This window comes from Jaculus jaculus, chromosome 10 (genome assembly GCF_020740685.1).
Source record: "Jaculus jaculus isolate mJacJac1 chromosome 10, mJacJac1.mat.Y.cur, whole genome shotgun sequence".
Lineage (NCBI taxonomy): Eukaryota > Metazoa > Chordata > Mammalia > Rodentia > Dipodidae > Jaculus > Jaculus jaculus.
This window is the reverse complement of record NC_059111.1, coordinates 61,081,602-61,108,121: the sequence shown is the minus strand read 5'-3', so window position 1 is coordinate 61,108,121 and position 26,520 is coordinate 61,081,602. Positions and strand designations below refer to the sequence as shown.

Here is a 26,520-nt window from a genome sequence, read left to right as displayed (position 1 = left end):
AGGTTGTACTGGGTGACTTCCTCATTAGCTCTTTATCTTATTTATCTGTTTATTTTGGAGATGGTCTCTTACTGAACCTGGAGCTTACTGATTCAGCTAACTAACCCATCAGCCCAGGGTTCCTTTTGTTTCTATCTCTCTAGCACTGAGATTACAGGGTGCCTGGCTTTTGTATGGGTATGAGATATATAGACTTAGGTCCTCATGCTGTGTGGCAGGGAATTTACTGAGCCACCTCTCTGCTCCCTCAGTCACAGAGTTTTCATATGAATCATGGAACACCTACATAAAGGAATTCTATACAGTAACAAAAGTGAACTAGGGATATACATAGTAAGTTGGAAGAATGTTATAGGTGACACAAGACACAAAATATAGATGAAGTTAAAAAAACAAAAACTTTATAAACATACATGGTCTAGGAATTTATAAATTGGTAGGAAAATTCAAGACAAAAATCAAGATAATGATTACCCAAGTTCCCATAAGGAATATGTGAGGGGTTTTAGGGATATGGGCTAAGTTCTACTTCTTGACATGGGTAGTTTCCATGTATTCATTTAATAATTTATTATACTGAGCATTTAAATTTTTTACGTTTATGTATGTATGTATATATGTTAGTTTATGGATTTGTAAACTGAGGACTGGAAAAAGACATATAGCTACATTTTTTGTGGGTTTTCTTTTCTTTTACACTCTGAAGAGTGTCAAAAAAAAACCCTCAACAAATACTTTAAAACAAAGAAAATAGCTTCACTGACTACATCTAATCAAGATAAGACCTGCTTATTTTAAATTAGATATAGCTGCTTAAATCAATTTGACAATCCTTTAACCCCTGTAGTAGTTAATGCATATTATGTCATTATTATGATAATAAGAAAATGTGATTAAGTAAAAATGTTTTAAGTGCATAATAAGGGTGACAGTAAAACTCCCCCATCTATTTGTATAATGATGTGAACCTGTGATGTAACATACCTTGGCTGGGTTTATCACTTTCTTGTTCTCTTTTCAGGGTCATTTTCCTACCATTCATTTGAGCATGCAGTGCTTGAATTTCAGATAACAAACTCCTTCTATCTGCTTTCTGGAGACATTCCATAGCTGCTTGATACTCAATACCCTGTGACAAAGGAAAGCAAAAAAAAAAACCCAAAAAACCAATTGAAGATAGTTATAAGATAATACAATTATCAACCAGAAAGCCAGAATAAGAAAGAATAGGATACACATGCTAAAAATTTTCAGTTTTACTTGTCCAAAAATGTGTGAGGCTCTGTTGCAGACAGATTCCTTTACCTCTAACCATTGCTGAGCATTTCCTAAAAACAAGAGCCTCCATTGACATATCCAGTGAGTGAGCTTTCACACAGGCATCTGTGATCTTTAAGCAGATTTCTTTCATTCACTGAATGCTTTATTGGACAACAAAATGAGACAGTCCAGGTTCACCTTGTACCTTCCCTGCTCCAGTCCTGGATTCCTCAGGACTTCATGAAACCACATTCTTACGTATCTCAAAACCATCTGTGCAATGGCTCATGGCAACTCTATTCTATTCTGCTGTTGCTCTTTGTCTAACTCCCTAAGTCTGATGATTAGCTTATTAACTTTCAGTCTTTTTTATTTTCTAACATAACACATTTAAGGTAATATTTTTTCCTCGTATAGATTTTTAGTGGCCCCTGTTATTAACCTTCAAATCTAAATTAAGACTCTAAAACTAATAATCTATTTTCATTTACTATTTAAAAAGAATTTTTTAATTTTTTGTTGTTGTTCATTTTTATTTATTTATTTGAGAGCAACAGGCAGAGAGAAAGAGGCAGATAGACGGGGGGGGGGGGGGGAGAGAATGGGTGCGCCAGGGCCTCCAGCCACTGCAAACAAACTCCAGATGTGTGCACCCCCTTATGCATCTGGCTAACGTGGGTCCTGGGGAATCGAGCCTCGAACTGCGGTCCTCAGGCTTCACAGGCAAGTGCTTAACCACTAAGCCATCTCTCCAGCCCAAAAGAATTCTTTACAATAAAGACTTTTTGATACCTGTTCTTGTAGTCTCTGTTCCAAGCAGTTTAATAATTCAACTGTATCTTTAGTACCTAGCGCCATCAGTTCAGTCTGAAATGCAGCTAGTAAAGCACTGCGTTCCTTTAAGAAAACATGTTGAAGGGCAAGCAGTAGTTCACCTCGCCAGTCTGAGAGGCTCTCATGAGACTGAGAACTATCATAAACCTAGCAGAGTGCAAACAAAAAAACAAATGTTAGCTTTGCAATAAACATCTGTTAAAATATCCTAAAATATTGGTCTAATAAAATACATTTTCCAAGTTATGAGAGATTTATTTTAAAAGAGTAGAAACAGGACAGGAGGAAAAAGGAGGAACACTCTCAAGCCAATAGGAGTTCCTCTCCTTCCAGGGAGGGACAAGGAAAGACATGGGGTGGGGATCTCTCATACCCAAAATAATTTTTAAAAGACCAAGAGCATACACATTCCCATGTGAAAATATATAGTAATGTGAAATACATCTAAAAGATAACTCTACAAGGTTTTTCACTGTTAATGAGGAAAGTAAAATTGTCTAGGAGCAAATCTTCTTTGGGTACCTCAGCTTCTCTTTGCACTTGCATTTTGGTGATTAATTCCTTAAGAGATGAGATGGTACTGAGGTAAGCTCTTCTCTCTTCTAGCCAAAACTCAGAAATGGGCTGAACAGAAGGGTCCTCTCCATCACCATAAGGTGACTCCGAAAGAGAAAGCACCTGCATACCCTCATTATGGACAGCTCTTAGCAGTCCCTAGAAATAAAGCCCAAAAGGCAAAATTATGACAACTTCTTCAAAGACTAATAAATTAGATATACAAAGAAATAAGTTTTAAGCACAATAGCTTTATCAACTTAGACTGATTTAGTGAGGTCACTACAGACTGGAACACCATGTCAGTGCCTGCTTCCTATGGAGGGGTAAGCTAATTCTAAGGGCTGTCTATGACTTTTCATAGTGCTCATTTCTAAGTTCCTTCTTTCTAGTTAGCTGATGTACTCTTTCCAGATTTAATGATCAGTCTCTGATTTGACCAAAAGAAGTAACACGTGAAATAACTTCTTTTGCTTGAAAGAGATGGTTTCATAATTTGGACAAACAAAACCATTTGGAATAGAGCCATCTTTTTTTTTTTTTTTTATTTTATTAATTTGAAGGACAGGCAGACAGAGAGAGAAAGAAAGGTGGGAGGCAGAGAGATAGAGAATGGGCATGCCAGGGTGACCCCTTGTGCCCATGTGCGATATTGTATGCTTGCATCACTGGGCATCTGGCTTATGTGGGACCTGGAAATTCAAACATAAGTTCTTAGGCTTCACAGGCAAGTGCCTTAACCACTAAGCCACCATCTCTCTCCAGCCCTGGAATAGAGTCGTTTAAAAAAATATTCATATGTAATATTAACTGTGAGATATAAAAAAATGAAATGAGCCCTGAAAATTTTTTCTAGGTTTACATTTCTCTCTTCAGAGAGGATCCTACTCTGTAGCTTTAAATAAACTACCATATTCAATATAGAAATGATACTGGTTAAGTTCACTAAGGGCATTTTTTTTTTTTTTTTTGGTTTTTTGAGGTAGGGTCTCACTCTGGTCCAGGCTGACCTGGAATTAACTCTGTAGTCTCAGGGTGGCCTTGAACTCACGGCGATACTCCTACCTCTACCTCCCAAGTGCTGGGATTAAAGGCGTGTGCCACACGCCCGGCTCACTAAGGGTATTTTTAAAAAAATCTTTTCATACCTTTATTTTCTTTGGAAAGGAATCTGTTGAACTTTCACCTTCTCGGCCTTCTGATGCTGTATCAAATCCCTGACTTTGTGTTAGATAAATTCCCTGACCCCAGTCTGATCCAGAATCTACAATCAAGAAAACAACCATTTGTAATGAACATTCCCCCCTCCCATGCCACAAATAATACTTTCTGCATATTCCAAAAATGGATAGAACTTACCACTAGAACACATTTCTGTAGTTTGGTAAAGATTAGAATATGTTAGTTCAGGAACTGAGGAACCCTAAGTAGAGAAAACAACAAAAATACTGAAGTTAGAAATCACTTGCACCTGTGGTACTTGTCACAATACAATAAATTACCCATAATTCAAGAACAAGTCTGTAATTTTCTTCCTCGAGGATATTGCCGTAAAAAGGAACACTCAGGAATTAAGGAATCATAAAAGGTTCTAAATCCATACAGGAACTCAAATTATCTAACTCAACACATTGGAAAGATTTAAAATGATAAAAGTATAAAATAAAGAGTATTTTAAAACATTTTTTTAAAGAAAACCATAGAATGTTGAACTCCCCACCCCCAATTATGAAAACTAAATTACCTCTTTAGATTTCAGACACTGTATCACTGCCTTCAAGGTGCTACATTCCTCTGTCAGTAACTGAACTGCAACATAATGTTCCCTCTTCAGGGTTTCAGTCTCTGAAATATGTCTGGACTCCATGTCCAAGATTTCAGCAGCATGTAGTTCTTGCATCTGCTCAACTTTTTCAGTAAACTGGCTAATTATATCAGTGACTTCTGAGGAGCATCCACTTTGTAAATCAATCTGAATTCCTACATTTCTAACATGAATTTGTGGAGTCTGATTGCTGCTGCTGACCATGACAGCTCCCTCCATCTGGGATGCAGAGCTTTTACCCATGTTAATAGGAAGTGGCTCTAATTCAGGGGCCTTTTTGTTTGCTTGTTCCTTGGTCTTATCTTCTTTTTCTAAGAGGTGGGAAAATTTCTCTTCGGCCTCTCTGAGTAGATACTGAACATGGCTTAAATCTTTCTGAAGAGATGCTATATTTCTTTCTTTCACCTAAAGCATAATGAATACATCAGTAAAGAAGTCAGTTAGAATTTTTATATATCAAATACAGAACTTGGGGTGGGGATGAGAAATGCATAATTCATGCTTATGTCTTTATTTGCCTCAGAATAATAGGAAACTACTTTACAAGCTCTCAGTTGATATGTAGCTTTATCTGTATTCATGCCATAGGTTAATACAGACATACTTGTATCAGCTTCTACTTCTGGCTTTCATTAACACCTACCTTTCTCCCTACCACTAACTGACTAGAGATGCAAAGCATCCTTCTAACCATGATTCCTATGAAAAGCAAGCAAGGAGATAGATGCTCATAAAGAAATATTTAACAGTGGAATTTTTCTTTAAATCTTCAAAAGGCTGTTTTTCTCTAGCATTTAAACTATGGATCTGAGTTTATTTTTATAAAAGAGAATATACTCTGAAACTAAGGAAACTAAGACAGGGAGAAATGAATGAGTCATTTTGATCATCATACCAAAAGATCTTCTTGAAGTTTTTCTGCCTTTTCTTTATAACTGGCAAGTTCCTTGGTAGCTACTGACTGGGCTCTGACAGCCTGAGGTTCAACAAAAGATCCATTTTCTCCACTAGCACGAATTAGCTCAGTACTCTAAATGAATACAAAAACACAAGAAACACATCATTATAAATACAATAAGGAGAATTTGTAAAAAAGGAGAAGAGTTTCCGAAGTAATTCAGAGAAACAAAAATCCCCTGCACACTAACCTTGAGACCCTCAGTATCTCCTTCAGGGTTTCTTCTTTCTCTCCCTTCGTGCTGCTTCTCAGTGTCCCCCCAAAGCTTCTGGAGCTCTAATAATTTGTATTCTTTTTCTAAAGCATTTTTCTCTGCAATTTCTACTTGTTCTTTTTCTGATATCAAACTGGTATACATTTCAAGCACTTGACTTTCTAATTCTGTTATTCTCAAGGTTAGTGTAGATATATCTGACTCCACACTGTTTTCTGTTAGTTGAGCTACATTCTGTGTATTTGTCTGTTCAGGTTCTGATAAAACTTCTTGCTTTTCCTGACAGAACCTTGCATATTCCTGGACTGCCTCAAGTTGGACTTGACTCACAAGTGCAGCAGCTACTTTTTCCTCAAGCATTGTCTGAAGGTTTACAATCTTTTTCTGAAGCATTTCTGTTTCCGATTGGCCTTGTTCTTGCATGTATTTTATTTGTTTATAACACTGGATAAGTTCCAGATCCTTTGTACTGATAGAACTCTCAAGTTGTAGCAACTTTGTTTCCAGAGTTTTCCTGGGCACTTTGGTGCTTTCTTCAAAAGATGTGATGTAAGTTTGATTTCCTTGGAATTTAAGAGCAGCCTCAGTGGGGGCTTCTTCTTGTCTAGGTTTGTCTTTGCAGATGTCATCAACAGTTATATTAATACTTTTCTCAGGCATACTTTGGATTTCTTCCTTATTTTCACATTCTCTCTTCAGGTTGAATACTTCTTGGGCTAGCTGATTCATTTTAAAATTGGTTTCATTAAGCACATTTTTGGTGGAGGCCAGTTCTTCATTAGTGGTTTCTACTTGCTGTTCCAAAGCCAGCTTTTCAGCCACAACCTTATCCAACTGGTGCTTTAAACCATCTGCTTCTTCTGGGAGGGAATTAGCATCTATCGATGTCTTCTGTTCAATGTTTGCCAATTCCTGCTGAAGTTTTTCAATCACTTCACTGAGCTGCTCTATTTCATCTTCTCGATTTTTCTTCACACGTTCTTGATCACTCATCAAACATTCTATTTGGGTTTCAAGATCCCTTATCAGTTCATTTTTTCCTTCAATGACCTATTAGTTAATAAAAGGAGGAAACATATATATTAAATATGCATTTATAATTTTGGAAATTTTACTTTAGGACAGGACCTTATAGAGATGAACATGCTCCCAGTTTATATATTTCTCATATTTACTATGTTATAATTAATAAAGACTAGCAAGGGACTTCCTCTACCATCTCAGACCTCATTTAGGAATTCCTTTGACAAGTTTTAGTAAATATAAAGTGGTTCATGTTTTTAGTAGTTCATTTCTTCTTAGGAAAGGTGTCATTATAAGCACATTCTATTGAAAGGATGAAGTACTGAAATGTTTATAATGGACGGCACTCAGAGGTAATTACCCTATTTACCTCATTAAACAGAAGAAATTTAGTTAGAATACAATAAAATCTAAGACATAACTTTCCTGAAAAACATTAAAACCACTTACTAAAAATGTTAAGAGGGGGATAAAATGCACATAACTTGTTAACCCCTTGTGCTTACATAAAATTAATGGGTAAAAGAGAATTAAGACTTGCTTCACAAAGTCAATGGGAAAGTGAAAATTACAAATCTCAGTATTTTGCTCTTTAAATTTTTAACACATAATTAATTCTCAAAGAGTATACCTTATTATTTGTTGTAAGTTTAAGCTGCTCCTGGAGTTTGATAATTTGGTCATTTAATTGGTCAATTTCTACCTCTTTTTCCTGTATTATTTGAGCAAATTTCCCCAAAAGGAGATGTTGGTCCTGAGAAGAGGTAGTATCAGATTCCTTTATGGCAAATCCCAGTTTCTCCATTTCATCCTAGGGATAAAAATTATTATAAATATATCATTCATGACATTTTTAAAACATTCTCACAATTAACTATTATAAAAGATACAGTGCCGCCGGGTGTGGTGGCACACACCTTTAATCCCAGCACTCGGGAGGCAGAGGTAGGAGGATCACCATGAGTTCGAGGCCACCCTGAGACTACTTAGTGAATTCCAGGTCAGCCTGAGCTAGAGTGAGACCCTACCTCAAAAAAAAAAAAAAAGATATAGTGCCTACAATGTGGAAGTTAAAAAACAGAATTATACTTCAGTACTTCATAAAATATTTTGATAAATATTTCAAGTATTTTCATTTATGATATAGTCAAATGCTTAGGTGGAGCATAAAGTAAGTTTCATGCAAATCTATTTACTTACTTATGTGGCTATTAAATACTTCCTAAAGCTACACAGGACCCAACCTGGATTATTTACCAACCAAAGTTTTCTAAGTGCCTGTGGTGGTTTGATTCAGGTGTCTCCCATAAACTTAAGGTGTTCTGAATGCTAGGTCCCCAACTGATGGCAATTTGGGATTTAAAGCCCTCTGGAGGCAGTGTATTGTTGGGGGTGAGCTTATACAGCTCCCTCTTGTCAGTGTTTGGCACACCCTTCTGCTGCTGTTGTCTACCTGATGTTTGCTAGAAGATGTCCACCCTCTGCTCATGCCATCATTTTCCCTTGCCATCACTGAGCTTCCCTTCAAGTCAGTAAGCCAAAATAAACTTTTTATTCCCACAAGCTGCTCTTGGCCAGCAATGCAAACCTGACTGCAGCATTTCCTTACCTGAAGTAACTTGTTTTCTTGTTCCAGCTCTTGCAGGTGGGTGGTGGACTCCTTTCTCTGTATTTCTAGCTGCATGTGCAGCTGCTGGACCTCTTCATTCTTATTTTCCAACTCTTCTCTGAACTGCTCTAACTGTTCTTCTAAGTTTGTGATCTTTAAAACCAAGATTACCAAGAGAAAAAAAAAAGTTCATACAATTGTTTGTTGTCAAATACAAGAACACTTATTTGGTTTTACAAAGTATGTATGCTGAAAACATATAAATGGGAATAAAGGAAAGTAGTTTTCTAAGCCACGTGCACCTATATAATTCCCAGACATATTCAAACCACACATTTTCTCAACACACAATTTTAAATCTAGATTCAATGTATGAAAAAATGTATTGGTCATTCTATATCTAGATTATTATTTTTGATCTCATGTTGTATTCATAGTCCTGCAAATTTCATTCTTGTTTGCAAAAAATAAAACTCTATTGTGCTCAAAATAAGGGGGGGGGGGTGTGCTGGAGAGATGGCTTAGTGGTTAAGGCACTTGCCTGCAAAGGTCAAGGATTCATGTTCAACTCTCCAGGTCCCACGTAAGCCAGATGCAGTGACTTAAGTGTGCAAGGTCACATATGTCCACAAGTGGGTGCACATCTCCGAAGTGTTTTTGTTGTGTATATGTGCCATATTTTCTTAATTTATTCATTTGATAATGAATACCCAAGTTGGTTCCATTTCCTGGCTACTGCTTACATTGGAGTTATAAACATAGATATGGTATTAGTGCCCTTTTAGGTATATACGTGAGTGGTATAGCTGGGTCATACGTTAGGTCTAGTTTCAGGGTTTTTTTTTTTTTTGGTTTGTTTTTCGTGGCAGGGTTTCACTGTAGCTCAGGTTGACCTGGAATTCACTATGTAGTCTTAGGGCAGCTTCAAACTCATGGCAATCCTCCTACCTCTGCCTCCCAAGTGCTAGGATCAGAGGTATATGCCACCATGCCCTGCCAGGTTTTTCTTTTTCTTCTTTTCTTTTTTAAATGAGAGAGAGGGAGAGAGAATGAATGAGAAAAAGAATTGGCTGGCTAGGACTTCTAGCCACTGCAGTTGAACTCCAGATGTGCATACCACCTAGTGGGCATGTGTGACCTTGTGCTTGTATCACCTTGTGTGTTTAGCTTATGTGGAATCTGGAAGAGTTAAACCTGGGTTCTTAGGCTTTGTGAGCAAGCACCTTAACTGTTAAGCCTCTCTCTAGCCCGAGTTTCAGTTTTCTGAGGGACCTCCATTCTGATTTCCATAGCAGCTGCACCAGTTTACACTCCCGATGAGTAAGATTCCTTTTCCTTCACATCCTTGCCAGCACTTGCTATCATTTGTTTTGATCATAGCCATTCTAATTCAGGGGGGATGGACTCTCAAAACAATTTTAATTTGTACTTCTCAGATGCCTAAGGATACTGAACACGTTTTCACATACTTATCGGCTCTCTCTTTTTTCTTCTTCTTTTTTTTTTTTTTTTTTTTTTTTTTTAGTTTTTCGACGTAGGTTCTCACTCTAGCCCAGGCTAACCTGGAATTCACTATGGAGCCTCAAGGTGGCCTCAAACTCATGGCAATCCTCCTACCTCTGCCTCCTGAATGCTGGGATTAAAGGCGTGTACCACCACACCCAGCTGTATTTCTTCTTTTGAGCTCATTATTGATTCTTTATATATTTGTGGTTCTTTATATATTTTCAACATTGATCCTACTTAATGTGTAGTTGACAAAGTTCTTTTTCATTCTGTGTCTGTCTCTTTGGTGGCTGTTTCCTTCACTGTGTAGTAGCATCTTCATTTCATATAACCTCATTCATCAATTCTTGGGATTATTTCCTGTGCTACTAGAGTCCTACTGAGAAAATCCTTGCCAATGCTCTTCAAATGTTTTCCTCCAACAATCAAACTTCACATTTTAACTGTCTAGCTCAAAATAGAGGATGGACACAAGGAGCAATTTCCTACCTAAAGTACTCTCTGGTAAAGCAGAAAAGAGTCACAGAAAGAAGAATTTATAAACTAAACCTTATTTTGTTAAATTTAGTTGGTATCAGAAAAGCTCAAAAAAGAGGGCTGGAAAGATGGCTTAGGGGTAAGGGACTCGCATGTGAAGTCTAAGGATGCAGGTTCAATTTCCTAGAACCCAAATAAGCCAGATGCACATGGTGGTGCATGTGTCTGGAGTTTGTAGTGGCTACAGGCCCTGGTATGCCCATTATATTTCTCAAAAAAAATAGCAAAGTATTTGCTTGCAAAGTCTGCCAACCTGGATTCAATTACCCAGTACCCACATAAAGTCAGATGCACAAAGTGGGTGGAGTATGCCTCTGGAGTTCCTTTGCAATGGCAAGAGACGTTGGTGTACCCATATATACATACACACTCTCTCTTCACTCTTCCTCCTCTCTCCCTTTCTCTGTTCATAAATAAATAAATAAATAAATAATAAATATTTTAAAAGGTTCAAAAACCTGTAGAATTAAATCAGTTATTCTAGCACCAATTTAGTTAACAAATATCTAATTAACTTACTGAAAGGTCCTGTTGGTTTGCCTAAGCATGGGTCTAAATTACAGGACCCTTATGAGCATATCAACAATATAATTGCAAGAGAAAATGAAGGTGTTCTAGTACACAGGGCAATAGTAATTTAGCTTAATTCTAGAGAGGGATTCTCCAGTAATAATGGCACACAACCATTTTTGATAGTTATAAAGAAACTGGACCAAATGACAAACATTAAGAGCTTATTGCTGTTATATTTAAAAAGCTGGGTCTAGTGGCTATAAAGTGGTAATAGGAATGTAAATTAATGCAGCTGCTATGGGAAATCAGCAAGGAAATTTCTTAAAAATATTAAAGACAGAACTATTATATAATACTGCTATATCACTCTTGGATATATATGGCAAAAATTAAAGACAAAATAAAATAGAAATCCCTTCATACTCATGTTTACTGAAGCACTATTCACAACAGTTAATTTACAGAATCAGCTTAGGTGTTCACTAATAGATAAATATAGGACATATACAACATAAAATTCTATTCAGCTATAAATAAGCACGAAATTATGTCATCTGCAGGAAAATGGATTGACTTGAATATTGTCATGTTAAGCAAAATTAGCCAGATGCAAAAAGATAGGGGACCACATTTTCTCTCATATGTGGAATCCAAATTTTAAGTGTATTTAAAAATATTGTATTGAGGGCTGGAAAGATGGCTTAGTGGTTAAGGTGTTTGCCTGCAAAGCCAGAGGACCCTGGTTAGATTCCCCAGGACCCATATAAGCCTGATGCACAAGGGGCACATGCGTCTGGAGTTTGTTTACAGTGGCTAGATGCCCTGGCAAGTCCATTCTCTCTATATATCTGCCTCACTCTCTTAAATAAATAAATAAATAAATAAACAAACAAACAAACAAATAAATACTGTATTGATAATATACTCTAAGGTTTCTGTAATTCAGACCAATACATCTCTTGGTCTTTGTGCTTACTTAAGCATATCATAAGTCTTCATGAGAGTTATGACAGTGGCAGGGAGACTATTTGGGTGTGAAGGGGGTTGAGGTGGGGGCAAGAACAGGCAATGGGGAGGAGATGAATATGATCTAAGTATATATAAGATATATATGAATAATATATGTATAGTATCAGGAACATACACACCACAAAACTCCCAAAAAAGCTATAGGTTTGACTGAGGATAATGTTTAATGAATAGATTTCCAAAGGTGTATTTAACTGATGACTAAAACATTACACACAACCTAAGGTGCAAAAGCAGCATTTAGTGGTAGCTGGTCAGAGTAACCTGCCAACCATTTAGCGCCTTATAAATTAGAAAGGAGCTCAAGGCTGCTTATACACATCACATAATTAGAACCTATCTCAGCACTGGCAAGACCTTAAAATCAGCCCAACATTTCATTTCATTTCATTTTCATTTTCATTTTCCTTTCCCTTTTCATTTCATTTCTCTTTCTTCTCTTCTCTTTTTTTCTCTCTCTCTCCCTCCCTCCCCCTCCCTCTCTTTCTCTTTCTTCTTCTCCTTCCTCTCTCCCTCCCTCCCTTCCTTTCGGTTTTTTTTAAATTTTAATTTTATTTATTTATTTATTTGAGAGCGACAGACACAGAGAGAAAGACAGATAGAGGGAGAGAGAGAGAATGGGTGCACCAGGGCTTCCAGCCTCTGCAAACGAACTCCAGACGCGTGCGCCCCCTTATGCATCTGGCTAATGTGGGACCTGGGGAATCGAGCCTCGAACTGGGGTCCTCTAGGCTTCACAGGCAAGCGCTTAACCGCTAAGCCACCTCTCCAGCCCTCCTTTCGGTTTTTTGAGGTAGGGTCTCACTCTGGCCCAGGCTGACCTGGAATTCATTATGTAGTCTAGTCTCAGGCTGGCCTCAACTCACAGTGATCCTCCTACCTCTGCCTCCCTAGTACTGGGATTAAAGGTGTACACCACCACACTGGGCTTCAGCCCAACATTTCTTAAACAGAAATAGTATCAATATTAGCAATAATAGCCAACATTGTATTACAGACAATATGCTGCTAGAAACTGTATAAAATGTTTAACATGAATTATTTTTTACAAGTCTTGTACAACCTCATGAGATCTGTTTGATGATTATTCTCATTTAGAGATGAGGAAAAGAGTCACAGAGAAGAGTAACCTGTCCTCAGGTCAACACAGCTAGTATGTGGTAAAGCCACTTTCTGAGCCAAGACAGACTGCCTCTGGAGCCTTTGCTATCATTATCTTGCTTCTAATAACTAATGTCTAAGACATACATTTAACTTTTTTTCTTTAGCAATAGTATTAAACTCTGTAGGCACTGACATACATTTAGTGGTCGTGTATATATAATTATCAGGTGATGTGCTGAGAACTGTGATGATTCTATCTCCATCAAAGTTATATAATACCATTTATTCCTATTCTTATCTTCCACAATGACTTTTTCTTGCTGGTTTTTCAAGGTAGGGAGGGTCTCACTCTAGCCCAGGATAACCTGAAATTCACTATGTAGTCTCAGACTGGCTTCAAACTCTCAGTGATCCTCCTTCCTCTGCCTCCCTAAGTGCTGGGATTAAAGGTGTGCACCACCACGCCCAGCCAAAATGTCTTTTGAAGACAAGGTATTATGAAATTAACGCACACACGGTTACTTAAGTTCAAAACTGCTGTCCTACCTCACATGACTTTTGACTGTTTTTTTGTGAAACATCAGTTTATTGTCAAACTCTTGGCTCTGTGATGAAAAGCTGTTTCACAGTGTGACCTCCGGAGCCGCAACCGCACTGTGCGAGCACACACGATGTGCAGAAGCTTGTGCTGCACTTTGGCCGGTGTTTCAACAGCTCTCATGGTGACTCATATACATATTAGTTTGAGAAGTACTTCATGTATGTGGACTAGGTACATCATATCAGAGACTCTCATACCCACAAATGACACCATGGAACATTCTTTCTGCTTCTTTAATCAGGCTTCATTTTCAGTCCCAGGCTGTCTAAATATTGAACCTCCAACATCCCTCAAGCTAGAAGAACAAAACTTGTTTTACTGCTGTTTATTAATTGATAGCTAGATTATCTGGATTAGTTTAATTTATACCCATTTGTATATATGCCTGTTAATTAGATAAATTCTGAAGTCTGGTGTTGGTTTTGCAACTGAAGAAAGGTACTCTAAATGCTGTTAAGAGCTCATTAAATAATGAATTACAGTCTTTACACCTCTCACCACACAAAACATGCCTCCAATGCCTTGATATTATTACATACAACAGAAGGTTTCAAAATCAATGAAATATGAGAGAAATTTTTAGGTCTGTGCTAAGTAAGCATCAATATGGTTCTTTTTAAGAGCCACATCTTTAAAAAAAATTTTATTTATTCATTTATTTGAGGGGGGCACAGAGATAGAGAATGGATGGATGGGTGGGCACAGCAGGGCCTTCTGAGGCGGCAAACAAACTTCGGATGCATGCTTCATGTGTTACATGAGTACTGGGGACTTGAACCCAGGCTGTCGGCTTTGAAAGCAAGTGCCTTTAACCTCTGAGCCATCACTCCAGCCCCCATGAACATCTTTCAAGACTCAGTTTACACAACGGCAAGATGGAGGTAACAGAGCCTGTTGTCAAGGATAGTAAGGGTTCTAAGGGCACAAGGCATTTCTCGACCCTCAGCAAAATTTATGATCATTTACTATTGTTGCCAGTATTCTGTTCATGTTATTTCCTTTCTGGTACGATCTTGAAACTCCTTAATTATTTTTCATTATGCTCATCCCCCATTTCAAAATAGTCAAACACATTTTAAAATATGTTTTGTACAAATTTAGACTCTGAGAGTAGTTGGAGAAATCTCAAATATGATACATATAAACACTGTATATTTACATTTAATTCCATCAGATATCTGCAAATACTTAGGTAGTTTTCAGAGCAAGTACTTAACAAAGTTATGGTAGGGCTACACTGTATAAAACAAAGCTGGGCAGGGTAGTACATGTCCATAGTCTCAGCTGTTCAGGAGGCAGAGGAAGCAGAGTCACCCAAGCCTAAGAGTTTGAACCTTGCCCAGACAGCATAGGGAGACACAATCTAAATAATATTTAGTAAGAATTTAGAATGACAGCTGAGGATACAGTTCAGTGGTAGAATCTACATGTGTTCTTGGGTTTGATCCCTACCACACAAAAGAAAGGAAAGGGGAAGGGAAGAAAACAGAAGAGAAAGAAAATAAACAGCCCCCTATTACTGTATGTATGAAGAGAGAGGGCAATGGTTTTGTAGAAGTGTTTTAGGGGGACATTATTTATTTAGGTTTATTTACTTATTTTTGTTTGGTTTTTCCAGGTAGGGTTTCACTCTAGTCTAGGCTGACCTGGAATTTACTCTGTATTCTCAGGGTGGCCTCGACCTCACAGTGATCTTCCTACCTCTGCCTCCTGAGTGCTGGGATTAAAGGCGTGTGCCACCACACCTGGCTCTAGACTTTTTTAAAAAATTTGTGCTGGGGATCAAACCCAGCCAGGGCCTTATGCATGCCAGGCTAACTACTTCTCCAGCCTTTCTATTATTGTAAGAGACATATGTTTATATTAATTCTTTGTCAACAAAGAGAAGTAGTTATACATAGACAGGCTTTATGCTTCTGTAAAAAATAAGAATCAAAATCAACAAAGATCATCTTAGATGAGCAATGGGTCAGTATTTGGTGATACGAAAATAATCTCATAAAAATGATCATTATAACTATAGTCACTCATATGCTAATAAAAAGTCTACTCCAAAATAGTAAATACACATAAGCACAAGCACACATACTTTAAACACATAAACACAAGCACAGATACTTTAAATATACCTTTTTTTCTCTGTACTACAAGTTTTTTTTACAAGCAAATTACTGATGACTAAATTACTTTTATATTTTTCAAAATACATATTAATACTTCTTACTATTTAGGTCTATTTATACTTAATGTCCTAATAAAATTACTGGAGATAAAATACAAGCAATTTAAAATGATACCATATCATTAAGACAATATAGTGTGTGTTATGTTTTTACAAAAACTATTAGTAGATAAAGATTTGAATGCCCAGATTCAATTGCTGTTCTTCCCTCAGCCTCCTGAGCACTGGGGCATATATTGCTTATAGGAACCTACCACTATCCCAGCTGTTTTTGCTTTTTGTTTGGAAGCAAGAGAGCAGAGAAGCATAGAAGAACTTTATGTAGCTACTTCTTTACTATTGCTTTATTGTGGAGAATCATATCTTTGGGGTTCCACATGCTAAGAAAGTACTCTAACAATGAGCTACAGTCTCAGCCCCAGATACTTAAATTTTTACCATTATTTTAACATGCTTCACTATTATAAACTAGCACCCCTAGAGAAGGAGTTCAAACAACAAAAGCAGTCAAATGCAAACTGCAGAGCAGAGCAGCAATGACTCTATTGGCCATGGTATGGAGAGCAGATGAGAGATACTCCTTACCTTTGTCCAAACACTACACTCTCCATTCTCCTTTTCATTTAGTCCATCCTGTTAAACTACCTTTATTTCCTCCTCTAAAAGTCTTCCAGCTTCAAGGTCGTCACACTAGTTATCCTCTCTACATGGAGCACTCCTCTTTTGTTTCAAAGATTTTATTTTTATTTATTCATTTATCAGAGTGTGTGAGTGTGTGTGAGGGCCTCTAGCCACTGCAAATGAACTCTAGATGCATGTGCCATCATGTGTATCTGGCTTATGTGGGGTCTGGGGAACCGAACCTGGGTCCTTAGGCTTTGCAGGCATGCACCTTAACCACTAAGCTATCTCTCCAGCCCCACTCTGCCATTTATCTGCTTATTTATTTACAATTTATTATCTTCAAGGTCAACTTAGGGATTGAATTGAGAAACATCAGCTTTGCTTTTAGATAATAAACTTCATTCGGTTCAAATGATACTTTCAAGGTAATTGATATACAGTAATTCAGATCACATTTTGTTATTTACAAGCAAGTTCCTTACCTCTTTTTCCTTTCTGTCTACAGCATCTCGTTCAGCCTGCAACTGTACTTCCAGAGACAATTCTGCTTTGGCTTCTATGGTTCCCAACTGTTTCCGGTCATCAACCTTTAAATATAAAAGACTTTTCTCAAAATTTCAGATATGTTCTGATTATCCATTGTGTGTGCGTGTAGCAGTTTAGTTAGAAAGAGAATATCTATTATTACAAATAATCAAAAGGGTTAGTCAGACAGAATGAATACTTCATATATTCAAACATGAACTTCTGACATTGAATTAATTCCTCAGCTAAAAGTAATGTACCTCTTATCTGCTCCATTCCTGAGCCTCCTCATTCTGCTCCTCTTCTTTTATTTATTTTGGTTCTCAGAAGAATTATAGAGATGGATTTCATTCATATCATTTTAGTGTAATGCATGAGCCTAAGCTACTGTCCACTTTTCACTTAGCCATTATTGACAGTTAAAACAGAAATTAATTTTTCTGGTTATAATTAAGCTTCCTCTATTAAGACTGGTATGTATGTATGTATGTATGTATGTATGTATGTGTGTGTATGCATGCGTGTGTGTGTGTATGTGTGACATGTGGAAGTAAAATAAACAAAAATTGCTATTAAGTCAACAAAGACAAAGATACATTATGAAATAATATCTACAAGATAATAAAATTTTAACAATACAATATTTTACTAAAAGAACTAGTGCTTATAAAATTATGAGTAATCTTCATTAAAACATTAACTCTACTTTGCCACACCTTTTGAAAACTGTCTGTGCTGACGAGTAAGGCTTGCTCCAGTTCTCGTACTCTGAATTCCAGTTTCTCAATTTCTTCATTCCTTTCTTGTATATCTCTTTGCAGCTGCTCTTTTGACAACAAAAGCTCACTACACTTGTCTGTTTTTTCTTTCAGGTGATTTGTTAACTGCTCAACCTGAAAACATAATAAACCAAAAAAAATTAGCAACTATTGTCTGATTAAAAGTGGCATTTTCTACATTGATAAAACTGGGCAGCAGTAGTAAAAAAAAAAAAAATAAAGAAAGAAATTAGAAGAAAGAAACAATACTGCTTGCACTGAACCATTATTAAAAAGTTCTTTCTTGCTGGGCGTGGTGGCACATGCCTTTAATCCCAGCACTTGGGAGGCAGAGGTAGGAGGATCACCATGAGTTCAAGGCTACCCTGAGACTACAGAGTGAATTCCAGGTCAGCCTGAGCTAGAGTCAGACCCTACCTTGAAAAACAAAAACAAACAAACAAACAAAAAGTTCTTTCTCTTAATAGTGTGACTTTCTCTAGAGAGAAGTAGGAAGGCATTGCCAATGGCACACCATACTAGGCCCTCTTGACATAATGAAGATGAAAAATGTGCAGTCTCCTTACTTACTATTTTGCAAAATAAAATGACCTTAAATAAAATTTTTCATGGATTTAATTTTACTAGCAGTTAGTTGGAATGCTTTTTCAATTATACATTCTACCAGGCCAGAACAGGACAGGTAGTGATGGGATCTTGTAAGTTTCCCTAAGTGTCATTAGTCCTGGCTCCTCCTCTACCCAAAATAAGTGATGAAGACTGATATGTAGGTATCTTTAAGTGTGTGGTACTGCAATGGAAGAATATAGGAAAAATTTATAAACTACTTTATGAAATTACTCCTGATAAACTGAGGACAGAAAATAATTTTTTAAATGTGATAATCAGAAATAAATAAAGTGTATGTTTTCAGTGAAATAGTTGGAGGAAATTATCAAAATGACAAATATTTCTGAGAATATTAAACAGTGCTTGCTTAACTTCAGGTTCAAGAATGGAACTAATAAGGCTTTTGTGGATAAGCTACAATAATAGATTGACTAAGACTTGAAGCCAGGGCTGGAGAGACGGCTTAGTGGTTAAGTGCTTGCCTGTGAAGCCTAAGGACCCCGGTTTGAGGCTCAATTCTCCAGGACCCACATTAGCTAGATGCACAAGGGGGTGCATGCATCTGGAGTTTGTCTGCAGTGGCTGGAGGCCCTGGCACGCCCATTCTCTCTCTCTCTCTCTCTCTCTCTCTCTCTCTCTCACTCTCAAATAAATAAATAAAAAATAAAAAAAAAGATTTGAAGCCAAATATAGGCAATTAAACAGGCACAGTGATACTATACACATTTAGAGTTTTCAAGAAACTGGGAAGGTAGGGAGAAAAAAAATATATTTAATATGTATAAAAATATATATTGTATATATTATAATATATATTATATTAATATTTATATATATTATATATATGTAATATATATAAAAACTGGATGGCAATGTCCCTGAAGAAATCAAATATAGGAGTTTGAGAGTTAGCTCAGTGGTTAAGTGCACTTCCTGCACAAGCATGATGGCCTGAAGGGGCCCAAGACTGCCCAAGTGTGAAACTCCTGAACCCATCTGGGTGTGGCTGTACATGTCAGTAATCCCAGTCCTGTGAGTGGAAACTGGAGAATCACTGACGCTCATGAGCAGCAAGCTCCAGAATCAATAGGAAACTCTGTCACAAAGAAAAACAGGGGAGTGAGAGATGGAGGGGAGACATCCTGATGTTCTTTTCTAGCTGCTGCAGGCAAGTGCACAGGGTGCCACATCAGCACATACATGTGCATACACTACACTCACCATACCACAACTACGATACACTCATGTGCAAATAAAATCAAGTATGTATGTCCTTGTAAGATGCTTACCATTTCATGAATAACCCAAGTCAATCTTTTAAACATATTTTAAAATATTTTATTTATTTGAAAGGGGGGGAGAAGGGGTGAGAGACAATATGAATGAATGGGTGTGCCAAGGCCTCTAGCCAGTGCAAACAAACTCCAGACATGTGCCATCTAGTGCATCTGGCTTTACATGGACACTAGAACATCAAATCTTGGGCCTTAGGCTTTGCAGGCAAGCACATTAACCACTGAGTGATCTTTCCAGCCCCTTTCTAACTTAAAAATTATTTATTTATTTATATATTTATTTGAGAGAAAAAGGTGGGGGGGAGGAGGGAAGAAGAGGCAGATAGAGAATGGGTGCCAGAGCCTCTAGCCACTGCAAATGAACCCCAGACACATGTGCCACCTTGTGCATCTGGCTAACATGGTTACTGGGGAATCTAACCTGGGTCCTTAAGTTTTGCAGGCAAGCACCTTGACTACTAAGCCATCTCTCCAGCCCCCCCCTTTTTACCTTTTAAAAATATTTTATTTATTATTATTTACCAAGTCCATCTTTTCAAGTAAGACAACTACATAGCAAGAAATAACAGTCTAAGTTCAGAGCTTAAGTCATCTTTTTGACTTCTTTGTCAAAAGCTGAAAACACATCTGTCCGTAGTAAGGGCAGTGACTACAGATTGTGGGGTTGGTAATTTCTCTACAACTCTGCAAGATGTAACAATTTATTACAGTGAGTTTAGAGGCATTCTGTATTCTTTGGAATTCTTTTAAAGAGCAATGAAATCCATAAACTATAGAAACTGTAAATTTTTAGGAATAAAAATTATTTTCAGAACTAATACTTGGTAAATTTAAGTGTTCATTATGGACCATGCCAACATTCCTATGAGATGGGCATTCTTATGTCTATTTTAGAAATGAAGAAATGTTTCAGATATTAAGCAACTTAGTGATCATCGTATATCTAGTATATAGTTAATTAATGACCTAAACTGGGTTTATTTTTCTTAATTTTTATTGTGTATGTATTGTGTGTGTGTGTGTATGTGCACACACGCATGCATCAGGATCTCTAGCTGCTCTAAATGAATGAAGTGAACAAGCAGGCTGGTTGGGAGACCACCAAATCACCCAGGAAAACAAGGATGATAGCCAGGAAGCATGAAAGGAATGAAGCAAAAACAGATGGAGTACAAAGCTGACCTAGCCAATGGGTTGGAAAAAAAGTGAGATCAAGAAGGATTCTAGGTCTTAGCAATGAAAAAGATGCAAAAGGTACAGAATTTACTTGAATGAAGAACATGTTTTATTCCTGTCTTTTTTTTTTTTTTGCCAGAGGTAACAGGAATCAAGAATTGTCTTATGAAGCCAGGTATGATGGTGCATGCCTTTAATCGTAGCATAGGTAGGAGGACCATCATGATTTCGAGGCTACCCTGAGACTACATAGTGAATTTTAGGTTAGCCTGGAATAGAGTGAAACCCTGCCTCAAAAACCAAAAAACAAACAAACAAACAAAAAACTGTCTTGTGCAATTTTAGTATTGAGACATGCTATAGCCAGTAGGAAGTTGAACTTTTAAGAATGGAGTTCAACACAAATGTCAGAGATGAAGGTACAAATGTGGTCATTGATACTGTTGGGAAGAGAAGAAAAACATGCAAGAAAAAGGGGGTCTAAGACTAATTTGGTAGGTAGAGGAGAATTACAGGAAAGGGGAGAGGTCAGGGAAGCAGGAGCATCACAGAGACTAAGAGAAGGAGGTGTTTCCAGAAGACTTCACTGAATGCCTCGGAGCAATGGAGTTAAGTGAAGAACAAGGAGTGATTATTGGATACAGCAGAGAGGCTCTAGAAGGCCTTCTTAAGAACACCTTAAATGGAATGCAAGGTAGAAAACCCTAAGCTAGGGGAGCTGGAAACTTCACTGGACTAGACTAGAAGAGAATGGGAAATGATACAGGTAAAAGAACCACAGAGAAAACTCTTTTTGATCTTTTTTTTGTTTTTGTTTTTTGTTTGTTTTTTGAGGTAGGGTCTCACTCTAGACCAGGCTGACCTGGAATTCACTATGGAGTCTCAGGGTGGCCTTGAACTCATGGTGATCCTCTTACCTCTGCCTCCCGAGTGCTGGGATTAAAGGCGTGCACCACCACGTCCAGCCTTTTTTTGATCATTTTTTAATGGCAATGGTAGTTCAGAAAATCAGGGAAGCTTACTGAATTGGGTAGTACTACATACTACCAAATTTCAACCTCCCCTCCCTCCCTCCCTCTCTTCCCCTCTCTTTCTCTCCGTCGTCCACCTCTCTCTCTTTCAGTGATGCGGCTAAACCCACAGCCTCACATGCTAGTTAAGTGGTCTATCACTGAGTCACACTGCTAGCCCAATCCAAGTTATATAGGTATCTCCACACAATTAAATAATATTTAATTTCCTGATTTTTAAGATTTATATACAATAGAAAGAATTCAATTTTAACCTTTTAAAAAATGTTTTTATTTATTTGCGAGGGAGAGACACAAAAGAGAGAGAGAGAGAGAGAGAGATAATGAGTATGGGTATGCCAGGGCTTACTGCCACCACAAACAAACTCCAGATAATTGCACCACTTTGTATATCTGGCTTTATGTGGGTACTAGGGAACTGAACCCAGGTCATCAGGCTTTGCAAGCACATTTAACTGTTAAGCCATATCTCCAGCTCAATTTTGAGGTTTTCAAGCCCTCTTATTTTCACTTGATACAAATTAACATAAGGGAGGCAACATGAATAAGAGTTCTTACCTCTCTAGTTTGATGTTCACTGACAGGTTGGAATCGAGGTACAACCTTTAGTTGCTGTTCTAGTTTCTGGATTTCCTGTTGGAACACATCTCTCTCATGTTCTCTATCAATGGCTTGCTCCTGAAATTTAATAATAATAACTGAAAGAATACTGTTTATTATTTCAACACTTATTTCTTTTATATTCCATTAGTTACAGGTTACTTTGGTTTAAAGATGTGACTCATAACTACACATATCCCAAATCACAAAGGTTTGAAAGAAAATGTTCTTTCAGTAATGACACATAGCTTTCCAACAAGAATTTGGGCTTTTCAACAAGAATTCAAGCATTTAAAATTATTTGCGGTACAATTCAAGTTTCTTTTTTACTTACTTATGTATTTATTTGAGAGAAAGAAGCTTATTCAAGTTATGCTAAGTATGAATGAAACAATAATTTTCTTAATTAACTTTGTACAAAGAGGCAATTCTACCACTAATTTGGTCATTTCACAAAGTAAACAAACTGCAAATCCACTTCTGCTAGCTTACTCTTAGTTTCATATTTGAAAATATATAACTATAAGGCTGATTTGCTGACATGTGAGAACAGCAGGCTACAAACCCCTAAAGAACAACCACGTGAAAGACAGTAATGGTAGCTACTCCTGTCCTAGAGCCACACTTACCTGTGTGTATTTTTTAAGGCAGAAACAGTTATAGCCAACTAGTTCCTGGAATTCTCATTCACTTTGATTATAAAATAAAGGAAAAACTAAAAAAGTTTAACTTTGATTTTAGAAAAAGCTATTTGGACAGGTTATATACAAACTAAATGTATTAGTTTTTTTAATCCTTCTTCTCTCCTTTCCTTCCTTCTTTTCATTTTTGTGCTAGGGACTGAAATCAAGGCCTCCGGAATGCTAAGTAGGCATGGACTCTACCACTGAGTCACATCCCCAGCCCTAATTGCATGCATGCATCAACCCACCGAAGACATGGTCTCATTATTAAGCCCAGACTGGCCTGAAACTCAAGTTCTTCTTGCATCTGCCTTTCGAGTGCTGAAGTACAAGCCATTGTTCTGGCTTATACTACTTCTACTTTTAATCCTGACTATTGCATAAGAAACATTATTGGAACTTTAAGTTATTAAAATATTGGAATTTTTATAATAGTACAATTTGGTCAATTTGCAGAATACACATATAGGTAAAAATATCAAGAGTTAAGGAGTATCAAGTAGCATCTCATTCAAGTTGAAAATACTTACATCTAAAAATTTTCTCATTTTTTCTAACTGCTTTTCCAGTGCTTGGTTCTGTTGTCTTAAATCCATTAGTTCAGCATTTTTTTCTTGCTCCAGCTCTATAAACTTACTGACTTGTTCCTCAACATCGATTTCTAGAGCTTTCACTTGTTTCTGAAGGTCATCACGTACTTTTTCAGCTTGACACTGTACTTCTAGCTTTTCCTTCATTAATTTTTCTGTTTCCTGCAGTAACTCTGTTTATAAGTGTAAAAGTGTTCAGTTAATTCACAATTAGTGTTATGTTAATAAAATTATCTATAACTATATTTAAGTTTTATCATCATGAAATACTGAGAATTAATTTCATTAGCAATAATCACAGCTTGGATAAACCTCAGTGGCTATGATACTTCCACTGCACAAAGCTGAGAATTACTTTAAATACATGTAAAAAAGTATCTTTTTAATTAATTCATTAATTTATTTATTTTAAAGTAAATATCTTTGTACGCAGAGCAAGCTAGTAGTAATACAATCACAAAGAATCTACAAAAGCAAATGTCTTATCACAAAAATATTTTGTGAAAACATAATAAATATCAACATAATGCATTTTCACAAATAAAATTAACTGAATTCAAAAAGAAAAAACTCAACTTTTTAAAAACTGCTGGCAAAAATCAATCCATTTCAAACCCATAAAGTCTCTTTTATATGCATACACAATATACAGAAAGATCAAATACGGCAAATCTTTATCCAAGAAAAGAGGTACAGAAAAAGAAAGGCAACCATGTCAGAATTTCATGTTAGTTGTACTCCTTGTTAGAGCTACATTCCTGAACTGCTTTTCATGTTTACTTGTTTGGGCATGAAGGGAATATGCACATATATGAAAGATGGTATGCTTCAGGTATAAGAGCAAACTATGGATTCAATTCCTACCTCTGCTACTTTTCTCTAATGTGACATTCAATATTATATTCTCCAGTTTCTTTATGTAAAATAGGATAAGACATTACTAATGTGCTAGAGTTCGTTTGGGATCAAATGAGTTAAAATATGTAGAGAATAGTGACTGGGGTTTGGTATACATGTTGCATATAGTATCTACATTAATACAAAGATGAAGTATAGATAACAAAAATAAAACAAACTTCTGTAGAAAATGGAATATACCTCTAGGATTAAAAAAATTGTTTATTTTTATTTATTTGAGAGAGACAGACAGACAAAGAGAGAGAGAGACAGAGAGAATGGGCACATCAGGGCCTCCACCCATGGCAAATGAACTCCAGATGTATGCGCCATCCTGTGCAACTGGTTTACATGGGTCCTGGGGAATCGAGACTCGAACCAGGGTCCTTAGGCTTCACAGGCAAGCACTTAACTGCTAAGCCATCTCTAACCCTACCTCTAGGATTTTTATTTTCATATTAACACTATACTAAGGTCTGAGAATACAGAGAAAACAACTTTCCTTCTAAAACAAGTGCTATTATATGTTAATATCCAACTAGATTAACCATGAGGCCCCTTACTAATTTCACTGATAACACCTGATACCATCATGTTATAAAGTTTCTGTTTTACAAAGGGCATTCAGAAAAGCCAATGATAGGAGAGTTTAATCTACTTGTAAAACATAAGAGTTTAAAAACAGCTCAACATTTTTTTTGAAAAATCCAAATGGTTCTCAGCTCTATGCAGGAATAAATAAAATGATAGTCACTATGAATTTCAGTTGTTAATACCAAATAAAAATGTGTGCTTTATTGTAAAACTGTGTTCTTGTTAATTAGAAAAAGTGTGAGTATGAAACACAACAGTGGAACTGCAAAATTAGAGATATGTTAGTTGATCAAAAATCCAAAGGACACCCAAATTTTGAGTAGCAGGTCTACTACCCCAAAACAGGCCATGCAACTGTACACACACACCTTCTGCAGGTGCTGCATCAACTGCAGCATCTACTGGTCCTATGAGAATAGAAAACAAATAGATACAACAAAAATATAATTACATGTCTTCTCTTTCCTCTAAGATAATGCATGTATGAAAACAAGTTGAAGCCACTGATTATCATTGTTACCAAAAGTTCCAATATTTCTCAAATATCATATGTGTATTACATGTAATACATTTACACATTAAAAATTCTAAACCTATGTTTAAATTAGGAGCATCAGAAATAAAGAATTTAAACTGGATGTTAGCCTGCTTCTTGGAGAAGCTGAGCTTTTCAATCTATTCTGCCCATACCTGCTCACTACTAGTACCAGGTAAGTAAGTTTCTTAGCTATTTAATCCAACAATATATTTTTGCTGCCTCTCTTCATAAAAGAATATAAACCTTACAAAATTTGAGAAATATACTGCCTCAATTATTTGTAGCTTTTTCTTGAGGCAGAGGACTGAGGATAAATAAATAGTATTTCTTACTAACAATATCTGTCATAGGCAAAAGACAAGTTCCAAATTCCACATGAATGGCTAATAAAACAGCTTAGCTATCAGGTACACTTTCTTCTAGTGGCTTAAGTTTGTATATAAAACACATGAATAATGGCACTGAAAGAGGAAAATCAGTGGCACTGAGCACTGAAAGAACATAAATGAAACAGGAATGTGTGCCATCAATAGTCTGAAAATACATACGCTGTTCAACTGGGCCAGCTTCTGCTTTCATAGCCTCCTTCTGTCTGGACAGTAACTCTCGTTCTTCTTGGATCTGCTGTTGCTCTCCTTCCAATTCTTGCAATCTATTACCTGCACATAACAACTCCTGCTCAAGACGATCTATTACATCAGTTTTCTCCTGAATTTGCCTTTCAAAAAGAGTTTTTTCATCTGCATACCCATCAATGACACCTATAAGATAAAATTAACATGGAATTACTAATCATTTAAGTTTTGTTTTGTTGAGACAGGGTCTTGCT

The 26,520-nt window shown here is 36.8% G+C and overlaps 1 protein-coding gene and 1 non-coding gene across 11 annotated transcripts in view; both read right to left on the bottom strand.

Moving 5' to 3' along the window:
* The window catches only part of Akap9 (A-kinase anchoring protein 9), a 236,001-nt gene that overhangs the window by 26,455 nt on the left and 183,026 nt on the right, over positions 1–26,520 (bottom strand). For all 10 annotated transcript variants that reach the window (XM_045159918.1, XM_045159916.1, XM_045159922.1 and 7 more), the window contains 15 exons: positions 26,240–26,452; positions 23,603–23,835; positions 22,348–22,467; positions 17,616–17,792; positions 16,857–16,961; positions 8,279–8,431; positions 7,301–7,480; positions 5,623–6,696; positions 5,370–5,504; positions 4,394–4,879; positions 4,009–4,072; positions 3,798–3,913; positions 2,617–2,808; positions 2,053–2,241; positions 985–1,129 (listed from right to left, as the gene is read on the bottom strand). In XM_045159918.1, the coding sequence (XP_045015853.1) occupies positions 985–1,129; positions 2,053–2,241; positions 2,617–2,808; positions 3,798–3,913; positions 4,009–4,072; positions 4,394–4,879; positions 5,370–5,504; positions 5,623–6,696; positions 7,301–7,480; positions 8,279–8,431; positions 16,857–16,961; positions 17,616–17,792; positions 22,348–22,467; positions 23,603–23,835; positions 26,240–26,452 (3,582 nt within the window). The remainder of the gene's footprint in view (positions 1–984; positions 1,130–2,052; positions 2,242–2,616; positions 2,809–3,797; positions 3,914–4,008; positions 4,073–4,393; positions 4,880–5,369; positions 5,505–5,622; positions 6,697–7,300; positions 7,481–8,278; positions 8,432–16,856; positions 16,962–17,615; positions 17,793–22,347; positions 22,468–23,602; positions 23,836–26,239; positions 26,453–26,520) is intronic.
* On the bottom strand, positions 23,869–24,008 carry LOC123464142. Its single transcript, XR_006639384.1, has one exon. It is a non-coding gene; the product is annotated as a U4 spliceosomal RNA (small nuclear RNA).